At 38.4% G+C, this 26,949-nt stretch overlaps 1 protein-coding gene across 1 annotated transcript in view; it reads right to left on the bottom strand.

The window, feature by feature from the left end:
• The window catches only part of VSIG1 (V-set and immunoglobulin domain containing 1), a 41,758-nt gene extending 15,152 nt beyond the window's left edge, over positions 1 to 26,606 (bottom strand). Inside the window, 4 exon segments of the mRNA XM_007463674.1 lie at positions 6,401 to 6,561; positions 25,141 to 25,213; positions 25,215 to 25,292; positions 26,577 to 26,606. Coding sequence (XP_007463736.1) covers positions 6,401 to 6,561; positions 25,141 to 25,213; positions 25,215 to 25,292; positions 26,577 to 26,606 — 342 coding nt within the window.
• Positions 26,607 to 26,949: the final 343 nt, after the last annotated feature.

The following is a 26,949-nucleotide window of genomic DNA, read 5'->3' as shown; positions in this document are numbered from 1 at the left end:
GGATGTTCAACAGGCCACATCCTTTGGGGGTGGTGATTTGGGGGCTGGCAAGTCAGCTTTAAGAAAACCCATCCAAGTGTTCCCTTAAGTGGTGCTTGTTCATTCTTTTGCCCACTTGCCTTTTGTGGCTGTTTTCATGACAGACTGCCCCACTTTCCCCCCAGGGTCCTCTCTGCCTGCCCCTTGGTGATATTAGAGGCTGACATGTGGAGACATAATAGCACATTAGTTACAAGAGCCCCTTAGAGATAACTTAGCTCATGGTTGCTAAGGCTGAAGAGCCTTCAGGAACCAGCTGGATATTGGACATATGGGAAATGGCTAGGAGGGGCTGGTGGATAGTGGTAAGATCATGGAGGATAGGGGGAACTGTGGTGAACTGGAGAGCCAAGACAAACAAGGCTTTCAAACTGTGGAAATGAACAAAATACTGGGCTGGCCAACCAACATGCATCCACTGGCCAAATCAGGCCCAGAGGCTGCCAGTTTGCAACCTCTGATTCATCCTCTTCTATTACAGAAAAGGACACTGAGGCCCCAGTAGAGGAAGTGATCTTCCCAAGGTCACACAATCTGTAGTCAGACCTAGAATCCAGACCGCCCAATTCCCGCTGAATACCTTAACACGGCACTCATAGCCCTGCCTTAGACGAGGAAGATGATTCCCAGGCAACCTTCCCCTCTTGGGGCCATCCCATCCGCTACTCCAACCCAACCCTTCTCCTGCCAGTTGCTGCTATTCATTGGCATGATGCTTCCCATGCCGAGTGGGTTCACCGCATGAGGCCTTCGACGGCTGCCAGCTGCAATGACAGCCTTTCTCTTCCTACTGTGCCAAGTTCCTATTCACAGGAGGCCATGCAGCTGGGAGCCAGATTTGTCCAAAAAGATTTCTTTCCCCTCAGCTTTGTGACACTGCTCTCTAACTAGAAGCTGGAGTATAAACAAGAAGGGTTGAAAGACTTCAGTCTGCTTTCTGTTTGAGTCTGAGTTGGAGTTAATAAATGCCTTTAGCCTCCAGAGCTGCTTTGTGGGTACATTTTGGAAATGAGGAGGGCATGGAAGTCCTCAGCAAACCACCCATTCTTTCCCTTCCAGCTTCTTGCTTTCCTGCACTGTTCATAAAGGCGCTAGCCATGGGAGGTGAGGAGTGGAGCGTGGCAATGGTCCCAAGCCCAGAATTTTCTCTAGACTGCAGAGGGGGGCTGGGATTGCACGTGGAAGGAATATAACACCAAAAGGAAGGCTTCCCTGCCTTCAAACCAGTCCCTTCCCAGCCTGCCATTTGCCTGAGACACCCACCAACCGAACTGCTTCTTTGAAGCATGGAAGGTTTCGGCTTAAATTATTTTCTTTGGGAGACAACAAAGTGAACGATCACCAGTCCTTAACACCTTAGCATTACACTAATTTATCAGATTTAACAAGGATAGACACCTGAGGGAATGGGACACAGAATAGATAAACTTTGATGGGCAGGGGTGGTGGGAAGAGAAGAACTTGGAGTGTTTCTCAGTGGGAGCCACACTGGCATTTGGGGCAGACAATTCTTTCCTGTGTGGGTCTCTCCTACATACTGCAAGACAATAAGCCTCTCTAGCCACCACCCACTAAATGCTGGTAGTGACTCCCATTTATAACACTTAAACCAATACTCCTCTCATTTTCAAATGCCCCTGAGGAGATGAAGCACCCTCACTCCACCAACATCTGAAAAGCATTTGATATAATGCTATCTGCAGAGGCCAAGTTGGAAGAATCTGAGTGGCCATGGGATATAAAGATACTAGGTTCTAGAAAGAAGTTGTCCACATTATATGTGTGTTAGAAAGGTGAAGATGGCACAGGGTTTCTTCCACTGTGGCTACTCTAGAAGAGTAAGTGTTGTTTGAGAGACTCATGCTAAGTAGGGTCAATGGCTGTTCTGTTCACGGGCAGGTGAAGTCTCTGTACTTTTACCAGTGACTAGCTGGATGGTAGAGGAGGCCATTCATGTGATCAGAGGGGAACCAAAACTTCTATGCTAGCCTGCCTGTTCTGGGTCCTAGAGGCTTCAGCTGTGACTCCCTGCTGAGGGACTGACTATCTGAATCTGTCCATGTCTTCTGAGAGGAGGGCTTCTCTAAGAGAAATACAATGCTAATGAATACCCTGTCTCCTGGTCAGAAGACTTATGGAATAATTCCATAGCCCCCATTCACAAAGGAACCCCATGGGGGGGATAGTCAGTAAGAGATGATATTCTCTCCTGGGTACTGAGAAACACTAGGTCTTGGAGTCAACTGCTCCTTTAGCACAATGATCTTGGGGGAGGAAAAGAAGATGAACTTATGACAAGAGTTGACCACTGCCCTGCTCAAGACAGCCACAGGTCCCAAAGCCTTTTGGAGGAAGCTGAAAGGAATTCCAGACATGGGCATGAGAAGGCAAACTCAAGACTGTCCCAGCTTTACCAGGAACTTGTGCTGATCCGAACTGTTACCAAACTCAGACCCTCCCATCCTACTCCTAAAAGCTGGTGCCATTGTCCTAGAGACCCCAAAAAATGAAGGGGTCCAGTACAGGTGTTCTTGCCTGACAGGTCCAACTACATCTTTCCCAAGCTTCTCTTGCATGCACCATTTTTAGACACTGACTGACTGCCTTTTCCTTCATACCCTCACTATCGAGGCATGGGCTGTGCTGTGTTTGATCAGAAGTGGGTGAAAGCTTTCGACAAAATTCAATACACATTTATGATAAAAACCCTGCAGAAAGTAGGCATAGAGGGACCTTTCCTCAACATAATACAGGCCATATATGACAAACCCACAGCCAACATCGTCCTCAATGGTGAAAAACTGAAAGCATTTCCACTAAGATCAGGAACAAGACAAGGTTGCCCACTCTCACCACTCTTATTCAACATAGTTTTGGAAGTTTTAGCCACAGCAATCAGAGAAGAAAAGGAAATAAAAGGAACCCAAATCGGAAAAGAAGAAGTAAAGCTGTCACTGTTTGCAGATGACATGATACTACACATAGAGAATCCTAAAGCTGCTACCAGAAAACTACTAGAGCTAATCAATGAATTTGGTAAAGTAGCAGGATACAAAATTAATGCACAGAAATCTCTGGCATTCCTATACACTAATGATGAAAAATCTGAAAGTGAAATCAAGAAAACACTCCCATTTACCACTGCAACAAAAAGAATAAAATATCTAGGAATAGGCCTACCTAAGGAGACAAAAGACCTGTATGCAGAAAATTATAAGACACTGATAAAAGAAATTAAAGATGATACAAGTAGATGGAGAGATATACCATGTTCTTGGATTGGAAGAATCAACATTGTGAAAATGACTCTACTACCCAAAGCAATCTATAGATTCAATGCAATCCCTATCAAACTACCACTGGCATTTTTCACATACCTAGAACAAAAAATTTCACAATTTATATGGAAACGCAAAAGACCCCGAATAGCCAAAGCAGTCTTGAGAACAAAAAACGGAGCTGGAGGAATCAGGCTCCCTGACTTCAGACTATACTACAAAGCTACAGTCATCAAGACAGTATGGTACTGGCACAAAAACAGAAAGATAGATCAATGGAACAGGGTAGAAAGCCCAGAGGTAAACCCACGCACATATGGTCACCTTATCTTTGATAAAGGAGGCAAGAATATACAATGGAGAAGACACTCTCTTCGATAAGTGGTGGGAAAACTGGACAGCTACATGGAAAAGAATATGATTTGATCACTCGCTAACACCATACACAAAAATAAGCTCAAAATGGATTAAAGACCTAAATGTAAGGCCAGAAACTATCAAACTCTTAGAGGAAAACATAGGCAGAACACTCTATGACATAAATCACAGCAAGATCCTTTTTGACCCACCTCCTAGAGAAATGGAGATAAAAACAAAAATAAACAAATGGGACCTAATGAAACTTCAAAGCTTTTGCACAGCAAAGGAAACCGTAAAGAAGACCAAAAGACAACCCTCAGAATGGGAGAGAATATTTGCAAATGAAGCAACTGACAAAGGATTAATCTCTAAAATTTATAAGCAGCTCACGCAGCTCAATAACAAAAAAATAAACAACCCAATCCAAAAATGGGCAGAAGACCTAAATAGACATTTCTCCAAAGAAGATATACAGACTGCCAACAAACACATGAAAGAATGCTCAACATCATTAATCATTAGAGAAATGCAAATCAAAACTACAATGAGATATCATCTCACACCAGTCAGAATGGCCATCATCAAAAAATCTAGAAACAATAAATGCTGGAGAGGGTGTGGAGAAAAGGGAACACTCTTGCACTGCTGGTGGGAATGTGAATTGGTTCAGCCACTATGGAGAACAGTATGGAGGTTCCTTAAAAAACTACAAATAGAACTACCATATGACCCAGCAATCCCACTACTAGGTATATACCCTGAGGAAACCAGAATTCAGAAAGAGTCATGTACCAAAATGTTCATTGCAGCTCTATTTACAATAGCCCGGAGATGGAAACAACCTAAGTGCCCGTCGTCGGATGAATGGATAAAGAAGATGTGGCACATATATACAATGGAATATTACTCAGCCATAAAAAGAAACGAAATTGAGCTATTTGTAATGAGGTGGATAGATCTAGAGTCTGTCATACAGAGTGAAGTAAGTCAGAAAGAGAACAGAAAGAGAAAGACAAATACCATATGCCAACACATATGGAATCTAAGGAAAAAAATGTCATGAAGAACCTAGGGTTAAGACAGGAATAAAGACACAGACCTACTAGAGAATGGACTTGAGGCTATGGGGAGTGGGAAGGGTAAGCTGTGCCAAAGTGAGAGAGTGGCATGGACATATATACACTACCAAACGTAAAATAGATAGCTAGTGGGAAGCAGCCGCATAGCACAGGGAGATCAGCTCGGTGCTTTGTGACCACCTAGAGGGGTGGGATAAGGGGGGTGGGAGGGAGGGATACGCAAGAGGGAAGAGATATGGGGACATATGTATGTGTATAACTGATTCACTTTGTTATAAAGCAGAAACTAACACACCATTGTAAAGCAATTATACTCCAATAAAGATGTAAAAAAAAAAAAAAGTGGGTGGATCTGAGAACTGAATGCTACGTGGTGTACTGCCCATGTAGAAGAACATTACTATTCTACCATGTTTTGAAGAGAGGCACAGAGTGATTCAGATACTTCTCTAGGGTAACCAGTACTGAGCAAAACTGTTGAACTTTGATTAGAGGGTGGCATTGATAGTCTCCCCTTGAATGATGTTTCCTGCTAAACAAATATTCAGGACCTTTGGTAAAGACAGAAGACCAAAAGACCAGTGATGGCTGAAGAGACACTGGTCCTCCTTCTCCACGTCTGCCCTTTGGCCTCCTCTAGCCCGCTCAACTCGCCTATCCCTCTGTCTTTCTATAATCAGAACCCTTGCTTTCCTTCAAGGCCCAACTCCACTATATCCAAACCACACTGATTCGTCTCTTCTCTGAACTCCTTGTTTGGATCATACATCCTTTTGAAAATCTGATGAAAGCTACAGACATTTTCCCTCAAGGGATATGTGTTGGCATACATGCTTGCACACTCACATGCATGAGTGCATGCACATGCGTACAGGTGCGTATACATGCACACACACACACACACACACACACACACACACACACACACACTTTTGAGTATACCATTTTAGTCCCTGGACTAATTTAAAGAAGGCATTACCCTTAGGGCCAGATGAAAAAAATCTGGGAATAGGCAGCTTGCAAGTAGAATCATCCTCCTCCTTTGACTTTCACCCACCCTCCTCCAGCAACCTCTTCCCCAGACCCTAGTCTCCCCTCCTGTCTCTTATCCTCTAGCCTCCAGATGCCTTTTATTTCCCAAGGTTCATTACTACTTTGCCCTTATCCACCCACCTGGAGAGTCTCATTCCATCAGGACTCAGTCTGTCACAATGAGCTAGCTCACTTGACAGGCAGAGCCCAGGTATTAAGTTTGACAGAGATTTGCAGATCAACTAGGACATATATTTGAACTGGGGTTTTCTGGAAATAATAGGGAGAGATTTGGGGGATGGGAGAAGCCCTTTCAGAACTACCGCTCATTTCACCTGTGAGAAAGACCCTTCCTGTCTACTCTAGAATACATGATATATTTGATGTTGACCTACACAGAACTGAGATAACAGGCTGTAACTGAATATGAGGAGAGGACAAAAGCCAAGTCACTTAGATGATGATCTTCCCTAAACAGATATCTTCAAACCCCTTGCATCTGAGGTTCTGCTCCTGTTGCCACTGGCTTACCATTCCGTCTTCTCACACTGACACCAACAGTTTATGTCAGAACTACCAAAGGAGAGGAGTTTAGGGGGAAGAAATCCTTACAGAAACTGGCTGTGACTCCTTATGGAAGAATGTCCACTGGATGGAAAGCTTGTCCAGTGAGGCCACAGTGGTGGTGTAGGTGCAGATGAGAGTGACATCAGATCCAACAGTCACATTCACAAAATCGTCTGGGATGGTCACTTGCACTCCACGAACTGGACCTGAAAAGATAATCATCAAAAAACGATGGTACACACTCACATTCTGATGACATCTTTTTCATTACAAAGCACTTTCAATGCCATCTTATTTGGGGAATTCAAGGTAAGGAGAATGTAGAATGAACCATATAGGAAAGTCGAGCAAGCAACTGGCACGGGGTAGGGGAGTTTCTAACAAATTAGACTGTGAAGATGTTCAACTCCTACGTGATGGTGAGGTAATAACACTGAACTGGGAATTTCTTCTGTGTAAGGATGGCCTGAAAAAGAGGTTCTTAAAGTGTTGTCCAAGGACCCAAAAAGTCCATGAGTATGGAGAGCAACCAATTCAGTTTGCCCAGGGCTGATGAGGTTCTGTAGATATGGCACTTTCAGTTTTAAAACCAGGTGAGTCTCAGGCAAGCTATACTGATTTTGCCAGGACTTTCAGTGCTTAAACCAGGAAAGTCCCAGTAAAACTAGATGAGTTGGTCATCCTAGGCCTGAGACCATTTTGGGGAGGCTACAAGATCAAAATGATGTTCATAATAATACTTAGTTGTTATTTTTTTTCACTCTCATCTTCTCATAAGTGTACAACAGAGTGTTCCAGCAGTTACATGACAAGTAATGATATTCCTCTAGTGGCTAATGGAATGCATGTTTGTGTATTTTTGTGTTTAAATTTCTTTTAGTTTTACTTTCTAATACAATAAATATAGATAGAAATAACCTACATAGCAAAAAGTTTTTTGGGCCCTCAACAATATTTAATTGAAAATTTTATTGGGATAATAGTAGATTCACACACAATTCTAAGAGATAAGATGGAGATCCCAGGTACACTTTACTCAGCACCCCCATGGTAACTTATTTTGTAAAACTACTGTATAATATCACAACCAGGACACTGACATTGATACAGCCCACTGATTTTATTCATTTCAGGTTTCTCCAGTTTTACTTGTACTCCTGTGTGTGTATGCATTTAATTCTACACAATTTTATCACATGTGTAGGTTTGTGTATCCACAACCACAGTCAAGATACTGAACAGTCTACCACCACAAAGACCCCTCATATTTCCCTTCCATAATCGCACTCACCTCCCTCCTGTACCCCATCCCTGATCCTAAGCATTGGCAACCACTAATCTGTCTTCCATTTCTAGAATTTTGTCATTTCATAAATGTTACATAAATGGAAGCATGGTAACCTTTTTGCTGATTAGCTCTTTTTTCACTCAGCATAATTACCTAGGAATTCATCCAAATTGTTCTGTGTATCAGTAGTTCATTGCCTTTTATTGCTTAGTAATGGTATGTATGTACCATGATTTGTTTAACCATTTACCCATTTAGGGACATCTGGGTTGTTTCTACTTTTTAGCAGTTGAATAAAACTCCAACAAACATTCATGTACAGATTTTTGTATGAGGATAAATTCCCATGTCTCTGGGATAAATTCCCAAGAGTGCAATTGCTGGGTTAGATGGGAGCTACATGTTTAGTTTTATTAAAAGTAAAAGCAAAGAAACAGCCACACTCTTTTCCAAAGTGTATGAGTGGTTCAGCCTCTCCACATCCTCATCAGCATTTGGTGCTTTCACTATTTTCTAATTTAGCCATTCTAATAGGTGCGTAGTAATATATTATTGTGGTTTTAATTTGCATTTCCCTAATGCAAATTAATGATGCTAAATAACTTTTCCTGTGATTATTTGCCATTTGTATATCTTCCTCAGCAAAATGTCTTTCATGTCTTTTGCCCATTTTCTGATTGCTTAATTTTTTACTGTTGAATTTTGAGAGTTCTCTATACAACCTAGATGCTAGTCTTTTGTTGGGTAGAGCGAACTTTATTTCTTCCTTTCCTATCTGTATGTCTTTAATTAATTTTTATTACCTTATTACAGCAGCTATAACTTCCAGTATTTTATTGAATAAGAGAGTTGAGAGAGTAGACATCCTTGCCTTGTCCCCAGTCTTAAAGGAAAATCATTCAGTATTTCACCATTAAATACAATGTTAGCTGTAGGATATTTGTAGATGTTCTTTATCAAGTTAAGGGAATTCTCCTGCCATGGGTTGAATTGGGGCCCCCAAAAGGATACGAACAAGTGCTAATCCCTGGTGCCTGTGAATGTGATCTTATTTGGAAACAAGGTCTTTGCAATGTAATTAATGATGACATAGATCACCCTGGATTTAAGGTGGGGCCTAAACCCAATGACTGCTGTCATTATAAGAACAAGGACAGTGAGATTTGTCACACAGATACATAGAAGGAAAGGCCATGTGGAGACAGAGTCAGAAATTGGAGTGATGCATATACAAGCCAAGGAACGCCAAGAATTGCTAGCAGCCAGCTAGGAGAAAGGCATGGCATGGATTCTCCAGAATCAATTCTGCCAGCACTTTGACTTTGGAATTTTGGCCTCCAGAACTGTGACAGAATAAATTTGTCTGTTTTAAGCCACCCAGTTTATGGCAATTTGTTGCAGCTTTTGGAAACTAACACATCGTCTATTCCTAATATGCTAAGAGCTTTTGGGTGTTTTGTTTTGGTTTTTAGGTTTTTTTCTTTCATGAATGGGTGTTGGATTTTGTCAGGTTCTTTTTCTGTATCAATTGATATGCTCTTCTTTTTTAAGTTAGCCTGTTGATATGAGAGATTACACTGAATGGTTTTTGAATATTGAACCAGCCTTGCATACCTTAAATAAATCCCACTTGGGTAGAATTCCTTTTAAACATCGTGGGATTCAATTTGCTAGTGTTTTCTTGAGGGATTTTTTTTTTTTATTCTGAATTCTTTTTTTTTTTTTTAACATCTTTATTGGGGTAAAATTGCTTTACAATGGTGTGTTAGTTAACGCTTTATAACAGAGTGAATCAGTTATACATATACATATGTTCCCATATCTCTTCCCTCTTTGTCTCCCTCCCTCCCACCCTCCCTATCCCACCCCTCCAGGCAGCCACAAAGAACCGAGCCGGTTTCCCTGTGCCATGCGGCTGCTTCCCACTGGCTATCTACCTTACGTTTGTTAGTATATATATGTCCATGTCCCTCTCTCGCCCTATCACAGCTCACCCTTCCCCCTCCCCATATGTTCAAGTCTGTTCTCCAGTAGGTCTGTGTCTTTATTCCTGTTTTACCCCTAGGTTCTTCATAACATTTTTTCTTTTTCTTAAATTCCATATATACGTGTTAGCATACGGTATTTGTCCTTCTCTTTCTGACTTACTTCACTCTGTATGACAGACTCTAGGTCTATCCACCTCATTACAAATAGCTCAACTTCGTTTCTTTTTATGGCTGAGTAATATTCCATTGTATATATGTACCACATCTTCTTTATCCATTCATCTGACGATGGGCACTTAGGCTGTTTCCATCTCCGGGCTACTGTAAATAGAGATGCAATGAACATTTTGGTACATGAATCTTTTTGAATTCTGGTTTCCTCAGGGTATATGCTCAGTAGTGGGATTGCTGGGTCGTATGGTAGTTCTATTTGTAGTTTTTTAAGGAACCTCCATACTGTTCTCCATAGTGGCTGAACCAATTCACATTCCCACCAGCAGTGCAAGAGTGTTCCCTTTTCTCCACACCCTCTCCAGCATTTATTGTTTCTAGATTTTTTGATGATGGCCATTCTGACTGGTGTGAGATGATATCTCATTGTAGTTTTGATTTGCATTTCTCTAATGATTAATGATGTTGAGCATTCTTTCATGTGTTTGTTGGCAGTCTGTATATCTTCTTTGGAGAAATGTCTATTTAGGTCTTCTGCCCATTTTTGGATTGGGTTGTTTATTTTTTTGTTATTGAGCTGCATGAGCTGCCTGTAAATTTTAGAGATTAATCCTTTGTCAGTTGATTCATTTGCAAATATTTTCTCCCATTCTGAGGGCTGTCTTTTGGTCTTGTTTATGGTTTCCTTTGCTGTGCAAAAGCTTTGAAGTTTCATTAGGTCCCATTTGTTTATTTTTGTTTTTATCTCCATTACTCTAGGAGATGGGTCAAGAAGGATCTTGCTGTGATTTATGTCATAGAGTGTTCTGCCTATGTTTTCCTCTAAGAGTTTGATAGTTTCTGGCCTTACATTTAGGTCTTTAATCCATTTTGAGCTTATTTTTGTGTATGGTGTTAGGGAGTGATCTAATCTCATACTTTTACATGTACCTATCCAATTTTCCCAGCACCACTTATTGAAGAGGCTGTCCTTTCTCCACTGTATATTCCTGCCACCTTTATCAAAGATAAGGTGACCATATGTGCATGGGTTTATCTCTGGGCTTTCTATCCTATTCCATTGATCTATCTTTCTGTTTTTGTGCCAGTACCATACTGTCTTGATTACTGTAGCTTTGTAGTATAGTCTGAAGTCAGGCAGCCTGATTCCTCCAGCTCCATTTTTTGTTCTCAAGATTGCTTTGGCTATTCGGGGTCTTTTGTGTTTCCATACAAATTGTGAAATTTTTTGTTCTAGTTCTGTGAAAAATGCCAGTGGTAGTTTGATAGGGATTGCATTGAATCTATAGATTGCTTTGGGGAGTAGAGTCATTTTCACAATGTTGATTCTTCCAATCCAAGAACATGGTATATCTCTCCATCTGTTTGTATCATCTTTAATTTCTTTCATCAGTGTCTTATAATTTTCTGCATACAGGTCTTTTGTCTCCTTAGGTAGGTTTATTCCTAGATATTTTATTCTTTTTGTTGCAATGGTAAATGGGAGTGTTTTCTTGATTTCACTTTCAGATTTTTCATCATTAGTATATAGGAATGCCAGAGATTTCTGTGCATTAATTTTGTATCCTGCTACTTTACCAAATTCATTGATTAGCTCTAGTAGTTTTCTGGTAGCATCTTTAGGATTCTCTATGTATAGTATCATGTCATCTGCAAACAGTGACAGCTTTACTTCTTCTTTTCCGATTTGGATTCCTTTTATTTCCTTTTCTTCTCTGATTGCTGTGGCTAAAACTTCCAAAACTATGTTGAATAAGAGTGGTGAGAGTGGGCAACCTTGTCTTGTTCCTGACCTTAGTGGAAATGCTTTCAGTTTTTCGCCATTGAGGATGATGTTGGCTGTGGGCTTGTCATATACGGCCTTTATTATATTGAGGAAAGTTCCCTCTACACCTACTTTCTGCAGGGTTTTTATCATAAATGGGTGTTGAATTTTGTCAAAAGCTTTCTCTGCATCTATTGAGATGATCATATGGTTTTTCTCCTTCAATTTGTTAATATGGTTAATCACATTGATAGATTTGCGTATATTGAAGAATCCTTGCATTCCTGGAATAAACCCCACTTGATCATGGTGTATGATCCTTTTAATGTGCTGTTGGATTCTGTTTGCTAGTATTTTGTTGAGGATTTTTGCATCTATGTTCATCAGTGATATTGGCCTGTAGTTTTCTTTCTTTGTGACATCCTTGTCTGGTTTTGGTATCAAGGTGATGGTGGCCTCGTAGAATGAGTTTGGGAGTGTTCCTCCCTCTGCTATATTTTGGAAGAGTTTGAGAAGAATAGGTGTTAGCTCTTCTCTAAATGTTTGATAGAATTCGCCTGTGAAGCCATCTGGTCCTGGGCTTTTGTTTGTTGGAAGATTTTTAATCACAGTTTCAATTTCAGTGTTTGTGATTGGTCTGTTCATATTTTCTATTTCTTCCTGATTCAGTCTTGGCAGTTTGTGCATTTCTAAGAATTTGTCCATTTCTTCCAGATTGTCCATTTTATTGGCATAGAGTTGCTTGTAGTAATCCCTCATGATTTTTTGTATTTCTGCAGTGTCAGTTGTTACTTCTCCTTTTTCATTTCTGATTCTATTGATTTGAGTCTTCTCCCTTATTTTCTTGATGAGTCTGGCTAATGGTTTATCAATTTTGTTAATCTTCTCAAAGAACCAGCTTTTAGTTTTATTGATCTTTGCTATTGTTTCCTTCATTTCTTTTTCATTTATTTCTGATCTGATTTTTATGATTTCTTTCCTTCTGCTAACTCTGGGGTTTTTTTGTTCTTCTTTCTCTAATTGCTTGAGGTGCAAGGTTAGGTTGTTTATTCGAGATGTTTCCTGCTTCTTAAGGTGGGCTTGTATTGCTATAAACTTCCCTCTTAGAACTGCTTTTGCTGCATCCCATAGGTTTTGGGTCGTTGTATCTCCATTGTCATTTGTTTCTAGGTATTTTTTAATTTCCTCTTTGATTTCTTCAGTGATCACTTCGTTACTAAGTAGTGTATTGTTTAGCCTCCATGTGTTTGTATTTTTTACTGCTCTTTTCCTATAATTGATATCTAATCTCATGGCGTTGTGGTCGGAAAAGATACTTGATATAATTTCAATTTTCTTAAATTTACCAAGGCTTGATTTGTGACCCAAGATATGATCTATCCTGGAGAATGTTCCATGAGCACTTGAGAAAAATGTGTATTCTGTTGTTTTTGGATGGAGTGTCCTATAAATATCAATTAAGTCCATCCTGTTTAATGTATCATTTAAAGCTTGTGTTTCCTTATTTATTTTCATTTTGGATGATCTGTCCATTGGTGAAAGTGGGGTGTTGAAGTCCCCTACTATGAATGTGTTACTGTCGATTTCCCCTTTTATGGCTGCTAGTTTTTGCCTTATGTATTGAGGTGCTCCTATGTTGGGTGCATAAATATTTACAATTGTTATATCTTCTTCTTGGATCGATCCCTTAATCATTATGTAGTGTCCTTCTTTGTCTCTTCTGATAGTCCTTATTTTAAAGTCTATTTTGTCTGATATGAGAATTGCTACTCCAGCTTTCTTTTGGTTTCCATTTGCATGGAATATCTTTTTCCATCCCCTTACTTTCAGTCTGTATGTGTCTCTAGGTCTGAAGTGGGTCTCTTGTAGACAGCATATATATGGGTCTTGTTTTTGTATCCATTCAGCCAATCTGTGTCTTTTGGTGGGAGCATTTAGTCCATTTACATTTAAGGTAATTATCGATATGTATGTTCCTATTCCCATTTTCTAAATTGTTTTGGGTTCGTTATTATAGGACTTTTCCTTCTCTTGTGTTTTTGTCTAGAGAAGTTCCTTTAGCATTTGTTGTAAAGCTGGTTTGGTGGTGCTGAACTCTCTCAGCTTTTGCTTGTCTGTAAAGGTTTTAATTTCTCCATCAAATCTGAATGAGATCCTTGCTGGGTAGAGTAATCTTGGTTGCAGGTTTTTCTCCTTCATCACTTTCAGTATGTCCTGCCACTCCCTTCTGGCTTGTAGAGTTTCTGCTGAGAGATCTAAGTTCATGAGAGATATTGGTCTGTAGTTTTCTATTTTTGTACTGTCTTTGTCTGGTTTTGGTATCAGGTTAATACCAGCCTCAAAAATGAGTTTGAAATATTCCCTCCTCTTCTATTTTTTGGAAAAGATTGTGTAAAATTGTTGTTAATTATTTTTTAAACATTTGGTAGAATTATCCAGTGAAAGTGTCTAGGCCTGGCAATTTCTTTTTCAGGAGGTTTTTGAATTACGAATTCAATCTCCTTAATGATTATAGGGATATTCAGCTTATACATTTTATATTGGGTGAGTTTTAGTAGTTTGTTGTTTTTGAGGAGTTGATCCATTTCTTCTAAGAAGTTGTCAAATATATGAATGTAAAGTTGTTCATGGTATTCCCTTCTTATACTTTTAATGACTGCAAGATATATAGTGATATCCCATATTTCACTTCTGATACTGATGATTTGTGTCTTATCGTTTTATTTTTACCATTCTTGCTAGAGGTTTATCAATTGTTTCCAAAGAACCAGATTTTCATTTCATTTCATTTTCTCTATAGTTTTCCTATTTAATTTCCATTGATTTCAACTCTTGATTACTTCCTTCCTTCTGCTTGTTTGGGTTTATTTTGTTCTTCTTCTTCTATTTCCTTGATGTAGGAACTTCAGTCATTGACTTGAGACTTTTCTTCATTTCAAATGTAAGCATTTAGTGTTATAAATTTCTCTCTCAGCACTGCTTTAGCTGCATGTTACATTTGTCTACACGTTATATTTTCATTTTCGTTCAGCTCTCTATATATTTTTAAAATTTCCTTTAAGACTTTCTCTTTGATCCACAGATTATTTAGAAGTGTGTTGTGTAATTTTCAAGTATTTAGAGACTTTCCTGTTGTCTTTCTGTTTTTGGTTTCTAGTTTGATTCCATTGTGTTCAGAGAACAGACTGTATAATTAAAAAATTTTTAAAGTTGTTGAGGTCTTGTTATATGGCCATGCCTATGGTCTATTGTGGTAAGTGCTCTGTGGTGCTTGGAGGAAAAAAAGTGCATTCTGCTGTTTTGAGGTAGAGTGTTCTACACAAAGAGATGCACTTTTAAAACACTATGAATACTCACCAAGATAGACCAGATTCTGGGCCATAAAACAAACCTTAAGAAATTTAAAAGAAGTCACACAGTGTCTGCTCTCAGACCACAATGAAAATAAAGTAGAAATCAATAACAAAAAAATTACTGAAAAGTCCCAAAACACATGGAGATTAAACAACACACTTCAGAATAACACATGGGTCAAAGAAGAAAGCTCAGGAGAAATTTAAAAATATTTTTAGCTAGATGAAAATGAAAATACAACTTACCAAAATTTGTGGTATGCAGCCAAAGCAGTGCTTAGTGGGAAATTTACAACACTGAATGTGAAAGCTCTAAAATCAATCATCTAAGCTTGTACTTTTGGAAACTAGAAAGAGAAGAGTAATAAACAATAAGGTCCTACTGTATAGCACAGAGAACTATATTCAGTATCCTATGATAAATCATAATGGAAAAGAATATATATATATGTATGACTGAATCACTTTGCCACACAGCAGAAATTAATACAATATTGTAAATCAACTATACTTCCATAAAAATTTTTTAAAGAAAAGAAATAATGAAAATTAGAGGAGAAATCAATGAAATTGAAAACAGGAAATCAATAGAGAAAACCAATGAAACCAAAACTGGTTATTCGAAAAGATAAAGAAAATTGTTAAGGCTCTAGACAGGCTAACTAGGAAAAAAATACATAGGACACAAATCACTAATAAAAGAGGGGCCATCACTGCAGGTGCCATGGACATTAAAAGGATAATAAAAGAATGCTAGGAACAAATCTATGCCCACAAATTTGAAAACCTAGATGAAATGGACCAATTCCTTGAAAGACACAATCTGCCAAAACTCACACAAAAAGTAGACAATCCGAACAGGCCTATATCTATTCTATAGCTATTAAAGAAATTGAATCAATAATTAATAACTTTCCAAAACAGAAAGCACCAGGCTCAGATAGGTTCACTGGCAAATTCTACCAAATATTTAAGGAAGAAACTGTACAAATTGTCTACAATCTCTTTCAGAAAACAGAACAAAGGGAATGCTTCCTAACTCATCCTAAGATGCCAACATCACCCTAATACTAAAACCAGGAAAAGACATTACAAGAAAACTATAGGACAATATCTCTCATGAACATAGATGCAAAAATCCTCAACAAAATATTAGCAAATCAAATCCAACAATGAATAAAAGAAATTCCACACCAAGAACAAGTGAGGTTTGCCCCAAGTATGCAAGGCTGGTTCAACACTTGAAAATTGGTTAATGTAACTCATCACAGCAATAGGCTAAAGAAAAAAATCACAGGATCATATCAATTTATTCAGAGAAAGCATTTGACAAAATCCAACATGCATTCATGATAAACATTCTCAATAAACTAGGAACAGAGAACTTCTTCAACTTGATGAAGAACATTTACAAAAATCCTACAGCTAACATCATACTTAATGGTGAAAAACTAGAAGCTGTCCTACTAAGGTCAGGAACAAGGCAAGGATATCCCCTTTCATCACTCCTTTTCAACCTCATACTGGAAGCCTAGCTAATGCAATAAGACACAAAAAGGGAATAAAAGGTATACAGATTGTGAAGGAAACGAGAGATGACATGACTGCCTGTGTAGAAAATCCAAAAGAATCAGCAAAAATCTCCTGGAACTAATAAATGATTATAGCAAATTTTCGGGATACAAGGTTAATGTACAAAACTTTATCACTTTCCTATCTATAAATGGGACTCTACTCAATATTCTGGGATAACCTATATAGGAAAAGAATCTTAAAAAGAATGAATATATGTATATGTATAACTGAATCACTTTGCTGCACACCTGAAACTAACACAACTTTGTAAATCAACTATACTACAATAAAATTAAAAAAACACAATACAATTTACATTAGCACCCCCAGAAATGAAATACTTCAGTGTAAGTCTAACAAAATATGTACAAGATCTATATGAGGAAAACTAAAAAATTCTGATGAAAGAAATCAGACAAGAATTAATAAATGGAGAGATATTCCATGTTTAAGGAAGACTCAATATTTCCGAGATGTCAGTTCTTCCCAACTTAATCTATGGACTCAATGTAATCCCAGTCAAAATCCCAGCAAGTTATTATGTGGATAGCAACAAAGTTATTCCAAAGTTTATATGGCGAGGCAAAAGACCCAGAATAACCAAGACAAATACTGAAGGAGAAAAACAAAGTTGGAGGACTGACACTAACCAACTTAAAGACTTCCTATAAAGCTATAGTAATCAAGACTGTGTAATACTGATGAAAGAATAGACAAAGAGATCAATGGAACAGAATAGAGAGGCCAGAAGTAGACCCACATAAATATAGTCAACTGATCTTTGACAAAGGAGCAAAGGCAATACAATGGAGGAAAGAAAATCTTCTCAACAAATGGTGCTGGAACAACTGGATTTCTATGTGCCAAAAAAAAAAAAAAAAAAAAAAAAAAGAATCTAGACATAGAACTTACACTTTTCACAAAAATTATCTTAAAATGGATCACAGATCTAAATGTAAAAAGCAAAGCTATAAAACTCCTACAACATAACAAGAGAGAATCTAGATGACCTTGGGTTTGATGATGACACCAAAAGCATGATCCATGAAAGAAAAAATTGATAAGCTGAATTTCATTAAAATTAAAACTGCTCTGTGAAAGACACTGTCAAGAGAATGAAAAGACAAGCCACAGACTAGGAGAAACTATTTACAGAAGACAAAGATAATAAAGGACAATTATCCAAAATATACAAAGAACTCTTAAAACTCACAAATAAGAAAGCAAACAACTAGATTAAAAAATGGCAAAGACCTTAAAGAGACATCTCACCAAAGGTGCTATATAGATGGCAAATGAGCATATGAAAAGGTGCTCCACATTTTGTGTCATCAGGGAAATGCAAATTAAAACAACACTACTGGGGGACTTCCCTGGTGGTCCAGTGGTTAAGACTCCACGCTTCTAATCGAGGGGGCACAGGTTCGATCCCTGGTCGGGGAACTAAGATTCCACATGCCGCATGGTGCAGACAAAATTTTTTTTACTTTTTTAAAAAAATTCACAACAGTGACGCACTGAATGCTGATGAGGATGTGGAGCACCAGCAACATTTGTTGCTGGTGGGAATGTAAAATGGTATAGGCATTTTGAGACAGTTTGGTGGTTTCTTACAAAACTAAACCTACTCTTACCATACTATCCAGCAATTGTGTTCCTTGATATTTAACCAAAGAAGTTGAAGACTTATGTCTACACAAAAATCTGCACACAGGTTTATAGCAGCTTTATTTATAACTGCCAAAACTTGGAAGCAACCAAGATGTCCTTCAGTAAGTGAATGGATTAATAAACTGTGGTACATCCAGACACTGACAATATAATTCAGTGCTAAAAAGAAATGAGATATCAAGCCATGAAAAGACATGGAGGAACCTTAAATGCATATTCCTAAGTGAAAGAAGCCAATTTGAAAAAGCTACACACTGTATGATTCCAACTATATGACATTGTGGAAAAGGCAAAACTATGCAGACAGTAAAAAGATGAGTGGTTGACAGGGGTTGGTGTAGAGGAAGACATCAATAAGTGGAGCACAGAGGATTTTTAGGGCAGTGAAAATACACTGTACAATAATATAATGGTAGATACATGTGATTATACATTTGTCAAAACCTACAGGCATTATGTTAGAAAACTCCTACTTAAATCTTTTATTTTAGCAGTCACCTTTATTTTGTTTTATGTTTTGCACACAGGTCTTGGCCTACTTTTGCATATTTCTAATGCCAGTTTAATTTTTGTGGTGTTGTTTTGGTCTGTTTGGTCACCAGGGCTCCTATTTATCCCTGACCCTGTTGCCTGAGCACGTGGAAGCATTTCCCTAGGTCAGGTTTCTGCGTATCTCTCAGTGGGAGACAGGTATGGCAGGACACTCCTATTGGAGCCCCCAGCTGCCCTGGTGTCTCTCTGTGGGGGAGGAGAGACAAAGAGCCTTCTAGAACCGGATACTTTCTGTGGTTTCATCCCTCTTGCCTGTTCCACCCTCCCTCCTCAGTATTGCTAGGTGAAAGTAGGGAGTCTCAGGCCCAGTGAGGAAGGAGATTGCTTCTTTTGTCTACTATCGTTGGTGGGTCTCCTGATGATTGCCCCTTGCCAGTAGTGTTGAGCTCATCTGATGTTAGAGGGACTCCCACTCAGTTTGGGGGAAGGATCAGTCTCCCTGTGGGCTGCTATGTTAGGATCAAGAAATGCCAGGACTGGGGCCCCTTCTTCCTTTGGGTAAAGAGGCATAAGACACCCTGCCTCTCTGTAGTTGCCAGGGTCCAAGCCAGTTTGCTTTCTTCTTACTATCTTTCAGAGTTTTCCCTTGGTTGTCTCTTGCATTATTTCCAGGGAGGGTTTATACTTGGGCTTAGCAGGGAGAAGCAAGGAGACACAGATCTATGTCATTTTGTCCAAACCAGAAATCTCCCTCAAGATTTAAGATTGTAAAAGGGGCCTAAGAGAACTATTGGCCTTAGAAAAGGATCTGCTTCCCATACGATTTAGAGGAATACCAAAGAGCTCCCTACCCCAAAATGCAGCCTACCACTGTACTTGAAATCCTTAGTACCATGTAAACATTTTCCCAAGGGATGTTATAGGGAACAATACTTTGGGTAACACTATAGAGGCATTGGCTGATCATAATAACTGGCTATTATCCATTGCGAAGTCAGAGTATAGAAGCTTTCCTGGATGGAACATAAGACTGTCAGGCAGGTATTAGAAAAGGTCAAGTTTAAGAGGTGCTCTCTGTGCTGCAGGGGGGCTAGAGTGAGAACGCTAGCTGCCTTCCAGGTTGGAACAGGATGAGGATACAAAGATGGTGGGAAGATCAGAGGAAATAGTACAGAAAGACAAATTCCTGGCCCCCTTCCCAAAGACAACTTTAACTTTATTTTTTCTTAATGACAGTGGTCAGGAACTCAGAGAATTAACAAACATTTTGACAATTTTAAAGAAAAAGCAAACCATTGTACTGATTGCCCTTGGTTTCCTGGATTCAATAGCCATGTTCTTTGTCACAGCCAGGCCGTCAGGTCCAGTTGCTTCTCTGTCAGAGTTGGCTGTTTACATGGCAACCAACGTCTTGATGGATTGAGAGAAGTGTTTTAGGGTAGACACTAATGCAGCACCTTCTAACTCCACGCAGTTTTCCCTTTCCCAATGCTCTCCTCCCTGTGTTTTCCTGGTTCCTATAATGCCTATCCCCAAAACAAAATTGGCCTACAGAAATCAGCTACATTTTCTGACGGAAAGTTCACTGGAGAAAGCTAAGTGACTCTCTCCTGCCCTCAGAAGCCCATCTCATTTCTCCTGGAAGTTAGCCACATCCATCTCTGGCTATGCCCAAATAGTGACTTCCAAATGTCTTTAAAGCATCCAAAATTAAAGGGATAGAACGGGGATTTGGTGGCCATTAAAGTTCCCATAAACTTTCCCCTCAAAAAGGGATTTTGAAGATACTATTTGGCCATCATTTTTGTCCTCTAGTTTATGTCCCAGTATCTATTATGGGATTGGGTAATGGTAATAATTTAGGATAGGTAAGGCAAAAAAAGAACAAAAACAGAAAACAAACCAAAAAAGCCTTTAAGGGCTACCCTCGACAAAAGTGCCTGAAGGCAGAGTAAACACAATTCTCACACAAGGTAAGCCATGGAAGAAGCCTTGATGCCTATCAGTTAGATCTGTTGAGCACCTATTTTCTGCCACAAACAGTGCTAACACTGGGGAAATACTAATGAACAAGACAGACACAATCTCTGCCTGCCATGTCAATGCATGAGGAACCATTTATAGTACAGACCAGAATGGAGGCAAATGAAAATCGAGGATTTGGGAGTTTCAACATATTTTTAATAGAAGACGTATAAATATGTAAATTGAGATCTGTAAAAGCTCAACAACATCACCTCAGAATAAGTATGGTAACCTCCAAATCTACTGTGAGACAACATATTTTTAAGAATACGACACATTGTTCTGTAAATAGGTAACAATTGGCAAGACAATATTTCCAGGCCATTTTTATTGCCCTGATTCCCAATACTCAGCACCATAATCAATCCTTAAATTCTGAAGAAAAGACAGTTTTCAAAAACTGTCCATCTCTAATATAATGACAATACACTTCAGAGCTGAGTTATATATTTCCAGATTAACTTTAAAAAAATGTCACATCATTCAATTAGTGCACACTACTTAAACCTCTGAGACCACTGTCTATCCCAGCACTGTCCAATAGAACTTTCTGTGATGATGGAAATGTTCTACAGCTGTTCTGTCCAGTTCAGTAGCCATTACCCACATGTAGCTATGGAACACCTGAAATGTGGCTAGTGTGACTGAAGAACAGAATTTCTTATTTTATTTAATTTGAATTCATTTATATTTAAATAGCCACATGTGCATAGTGAACAGTACAAATTTAGTCTTAAACTGAAAGTGATTCTGTGTGTGTCAGGAAAAAAAAAATGTTCCCTTCCTTTGGATTCATTTAGTCTAAATTGAGAAATTATTTAAAAATTGAAAAAGTCAGAAAAAATCTCCATATTGACAAGACTGTGAATAAAAGCAAAATAAAAATTAGTACCTGATTTAAACAAAACTCAGAATTGCAATTTCACTCACTGACCTGGCTGAATTAAAAAAAACACCCCCCCAAAAAAAACACATACATGTTTGAAATATGTGTGCCTGCTTTTAAAAATCAGTGAATACTATTAAAGGAAAATAATCCAAGTTGTATACACTTGAGTTAATCAACACTCTAGAAAGATTTTAAATGCCTCATGTTTTGGTAATGATTGTTCATTCATCTATTTAATGCCTACAATGTGGAAGGCACTTTGCTTGTAGGGGGATTATTATTCTCCTAATATACCAAATAGCCATATTTGTCCTGATGCATTTGAAGTGATTTAATTTCCAGCAACTTCATGTAAAATTGCTTCATTTTTGAGTTAGGGAATAATATAACCAAATGATCACTAACTTTATGGATCTGACTGCAAAACCAAAGTTCAAATATATTACTGCATTAAAATGCATAGCACGTACCTTCCGAGAATGGAAACAACATTAACATATCTTTCCAACAGGTGACTAATATATATTACAAGCATCTAAAATGATATGCCTTCTCGATTTTTTTTTCTGTTAACATTAGTCCATGGACAATTTCTAATAACTTTAAATATTATTCAGAAATATGAATTTGATTATGTGTTATTAAATCATTTATCATAATTTAAAAAAATAAATAAATAAAATGATATGCTTGAACTTTTGCAGAAGACATTTTTTTTTTTGCAGAAGACATTTTTGATTAACATTATTTTCCGGAAGTGGGATTTAACCCAAATTCCTTACAAGTCAGCAGAAAGGTTTTCATTAAAATAAAATCTGTCATGCTTACCTGTACAAAAAATTCATTTTATATATGTAAGTGAAAATCATTTCTGGATGCTTGGGGTTTGAGGAGGTAATCCACTCTTTTATTTTTCCACCTTTATTCAAATATGATTTACATATAACATCGTGTAAGTTTAAGCTGTACAAAGTGTTGATTTGATATATATTTCAAAATGATTACCACCATAGCATTAACTAACACTTCCATCACATCACATAATTATGTCTGTCTTCTTTTCTGTGGTGACAATATCTAAGATCTACCCTCTTAAAAACTTTCAGCCATATAATACAGTATTGTCAGTTATAGTCACCATGCTGTACATTAGATCCCCAGAACTTATTTATCTCCTAACCGGAAGTTTATACCCTTCGAACAACATCTCCCCATTACCGCACACCCACCACCCCTGGTAACCACTGCTATACTCTCTGTTTCTATGAATTCAGGTTTTTGTTTTTAGATACAAAGCTACATACGAGTGAGATCATACAGTGTTTGTCTTTCTCTGACTTATTTCACTTTGCATAATGCCCTTAAGGTCCATCCATGTCACGAATGGCAAGATTTCGGAAGGTAGTTAATTCTTTCAGTAAACCTTTCCTATGTGGCCACTATGTGCCAAGCACCATGCTTGACACCAAAAATGTGACATTCTTCCTGACCAGGAAACAAGTCCAGGTAGGACATCAAATTACACATGGATGGAAACATTACCAGTTACCTCACAGCCATTTCTGGATCAACTGATGGACGCTACTAATGCCAGGCATACATTACTGAACTCTTTCTTTCTCTGACTTCCATACTTATGTAAGCAAACAACAATATATTGTACCATATTTCCATTCTATCTACTCGACTGACACTACCACATTTTGCTTTGGGCCAGCTAAATTGTATATGTACACTATACACCAACAAAACCAGTTATACAGTAATTTAAAAACAAAGGCTCTGAAGTACTTATTGGTCACTCTGATTGGGCTTTGTTCCAAAAGTCATAATTCAAGTAAGATCCTGACATCATCTAAGTAAGTTTTAAACAATAAAAAAAAATGTATACAAGGTATAAACCCAATTTTGTAATGTAATACATACACTTGCAAAGGAAAAAAATAAGAAATTCACCCAAATCTCTGGTAAGATTTCTGGTGACTTTTATTTTCTTATTTATACATTTCCGTACTTCCAACCTCTCTACAAAGACCATACATTACACTTATAATCAGTAAAAATTTTGATAGGATGTCCTATATCTATATCTATATCTATATCTATATCTATCTACCTATCTATCTATCTATCTATCTATATATATATATATATATATATATATGTTTGTTAGAGTGAACAACCACTCTTGCAACTGTTCTGAAACTGGCATCTAGTATAGGCCAGAGAAAGGCGTCACATAGGGAAGTAGGTGTTGACTACAGGTGTGATTTTTAGAGGGCTAGTGCAGAAGGCCCAGGGGCGACCCAATTAGCTAATGACTGGAAGCTCTTTAAAAGGAACAAAGACTTTCACTATCTAAAGTTAAGGTTTTAAAATGAATATCCCTGGGGGAAAGGGAAAATAGTTACATATGTTCCCACCAGGATGGAAATTGAGAAAGGCGGCTTTTTCCAGCTCTAAGTCCTGGTTAGATCACTGGATAAATGCAGTATTGCTTTCTGGTGACTCCACGGAACATGTTTGTTTAAACAGTAACGAACATTTAGAGAACTATTACTAAATACCATATAGTTTTGAAAAGTAACACTTTTTTCTGATTATAAAAATTGTGTAATATTCTTTGTAGAAACCATGGAAAATATGAAAAAGGCAGAGAATAAGATAAAAAAAACATCTATAATCCCAGCAGCTGGAGGCAATCACCATGAGCAGTTTGGTATATAACCTTCTAGTAATTTATTCTAGGAATGTGGGTATATCCTGCTTTTTCACTCAATATTTTATCCTGAGCATTTTCTTATGTCATTAAATATGCTTAGTAAACCTCATTCTAATAACTGCCTAATATTACTGATGGCCTAAAAATATCATTTCTTGGGTAAACAATCTTCTTGTATCTACCATGGACCTAATTTATCATAAGAACAGATTCAAAATGTATCCAGTATTTGAGAAAACTAGCCAAGGGGTTTTTCTGAATTAGTGATCTCTCCTGGGCCTAGCAACATTAGGATTTTGACTCTAAAAATAATTTTGTTCCGCTCAAACCCCTAAAAACACCCATACTGTGCACAATGATAAATCACTCACATATTTTCCTAAACACAGTCTTATGTTTGGAAAAGGACAACTCTTAAGAAATGTTAGATAGTAAAGCACGGCAGGCACTCCCAGCCAGGCTTAGCAAGTCAATCAAAATGAGTTTGAAGGAAATGCTCAAGTAAAACAGAGAAAAATGTATCCTTGGAACAAACTTCAGCTTCTGAGTAAATTCATCTGTTCAACTCTCAAACGAAAAAAAGGAAGATACTGTGATTTTCCTGTGAAAAAAATCCTTATTCAGAAACTACATTAAACAATTCTATTTACAGGCTGGGCCCCCAAAATATCGGCATGGCACATATTTGCTAAGCAAGATTTCCGAAAATTATTTTACTCAGCATATACTAATCATAGTTCCTTTTAAGCACAGGAGAGGAATAGTCTATGTAAAAATTTGCGATTTCAGTTTAAAAAGAAACTCTATTCCCAATGATCTGTGGTCGGTTGGAGATCCTTTCCTTACCTGTAAGGCAGCTTAGGACCAGAAAGACCTTCCAAAATGTGAACACCATTGTGCCAAGGTTCGCTGAGCGCAGCCAGGGTCCAGTAGCTCTCCTGGGCTAGGCTGAGTCTCAAACTGGCTTCTTCAGTCACACCGAGGTTTGCCAGGCTTATCTGCTGGCATCACGAAGCAAACAAGCCTCTTCGGGCTTACTTATTGGGTACAGACCTTTCTCAGAGCAGATGTGTGTTTCTTTGAAACACTTTTCATGGGGCGTGTTTCCTTGACATATTTGCTACTGTGTTAATAATAAACCCACATATTTAAATTCTTCAATCTTACACAGATTCTCTAAGTTTTATTGTTTAAAATCAATCTTATTGAAAAGTTATACTTGGGGGGGGGAAGATATAATTGGAAGAGAACCTATATAAATAAAAGTTGACAAGGCTAATTAATTTCAAATACTTCTATAAAAGTCTCAGGGCATTGATTCACTAACCTTTTACAAATTAAGTTAGCAAATTGGTGCTCTAAGATTTTCTCAGGGGACAGGGTTCACAGGAAGGGCACAGCGGACATGAAGTAAGAAAGCATTCATTTCTATGTGAACAAACTCTGGCCACGTCACACTTTTGTGAAGCCCTAGCAGTAGGATGAATTGCATGCTTTTGTCTTCCAAGTTAGAAACCCTATAGCATTTATTCATCCACCTAATTTTGCAAAATCAGGTGAATGAATAAGTGCTTTAAGACTTCCATTGGATGAGTCTGAATTTTTGCAGAACTAGGATACTGAATAGGTACCACAGAGTTAACTTGGAAAGGGGGTTCACTAGAAAGGAATGGCAGGCTGCAGAGATGAGAGGCCTTCAATTGAACATGAACTTCTAACAAAGTTGCTCTCATGCTTATGTTACCCTGAGATACATAAGGGCCTCCTCTGGCTCTTCACCTGCAAGCTCTAAATGCTGGTGTTTCTGTCTCTACAGTAGTTCTCAGATTTGTCCCTTCTCCAGTCTGCTGCTTCCATCCCGGTCCAGGCACGCAGCTCCTCGCCTCTAGCCTACTGTAGCAGCTTCCTAAATGGTCTCCCTGACTCCTTCCCCCTTCACTCCGTGTGCCAGCCACATGCCAATGTTCCAATCTTGGTCACGCATCTTCAATGACACCATTATTGACTCTTCCATCAAGTCCAAAGTCCTTATTCTGGATTCCCAGCCTTCCAGCCTCTGGTCCTCACCTCATCTGAACTTAAGTCATGTTAAATCATCCACTTGAAAAATGCTGTCAAAGGTTATTGCCTCAAAGTGTTCAGTCACATGACATATGCGCAAGTTGCAGTGAGATGTTTTATGAACTTTAATTCACAGGAAATATTTGACACCATCTCATCTCAGCCAAGCCAATTTCCCACTGCTCCTCAGAAAGCCATTTTGCTCTCATCAGGTATGATACCTTCTTGAAGCCTTCTCTGTCCATGTTCATGTCTGATGCCAAACTTTGGCTTCAGGTGAATTCCATCACTACTTAGAACTTTCTCCTGCCTCCTTTTGCTCTCTAAGCATATTCTTAGTGCAGATCAGTCATGCTGTCCTATGTGAAAATTGTGAAGAGCCCACAAACCGCCCCTCTCTGGGCTCCCTCTTGGATAAATCTGTATTGTACTTAGATCCAATACCCTACAGTTGGCACCTGATTACTCTTCAGTGGTCTCCTGTTTATTAATGGGGTCTCCCCTAAATCCACTGGCTGTGAGCCCCTCCAGGGCAGGGACCAGGTCTTATACAAGTAGTTCCCAACTTAAGAAAGGGTATGCCCAAAATGTATT

This window comes from Lipotes vexillifer, unplaced genomic scaffold, assembly GCF_000442215.2.
Source record: "Lipotes vexillifer unplaced genomic scaffold, Lipotes_vexillifer_v1.1 scaffold1267, whole genome shotgun sequence".
NCBI lineage: Eukaryota > Metazoa > Chordata > Mammalia > Artiodactyla > Lipotidae > Lipotes > Lipotes vexillifer.
This window is presented reverse-complemented; position numbering and strand designations above follow the sequence as displayed.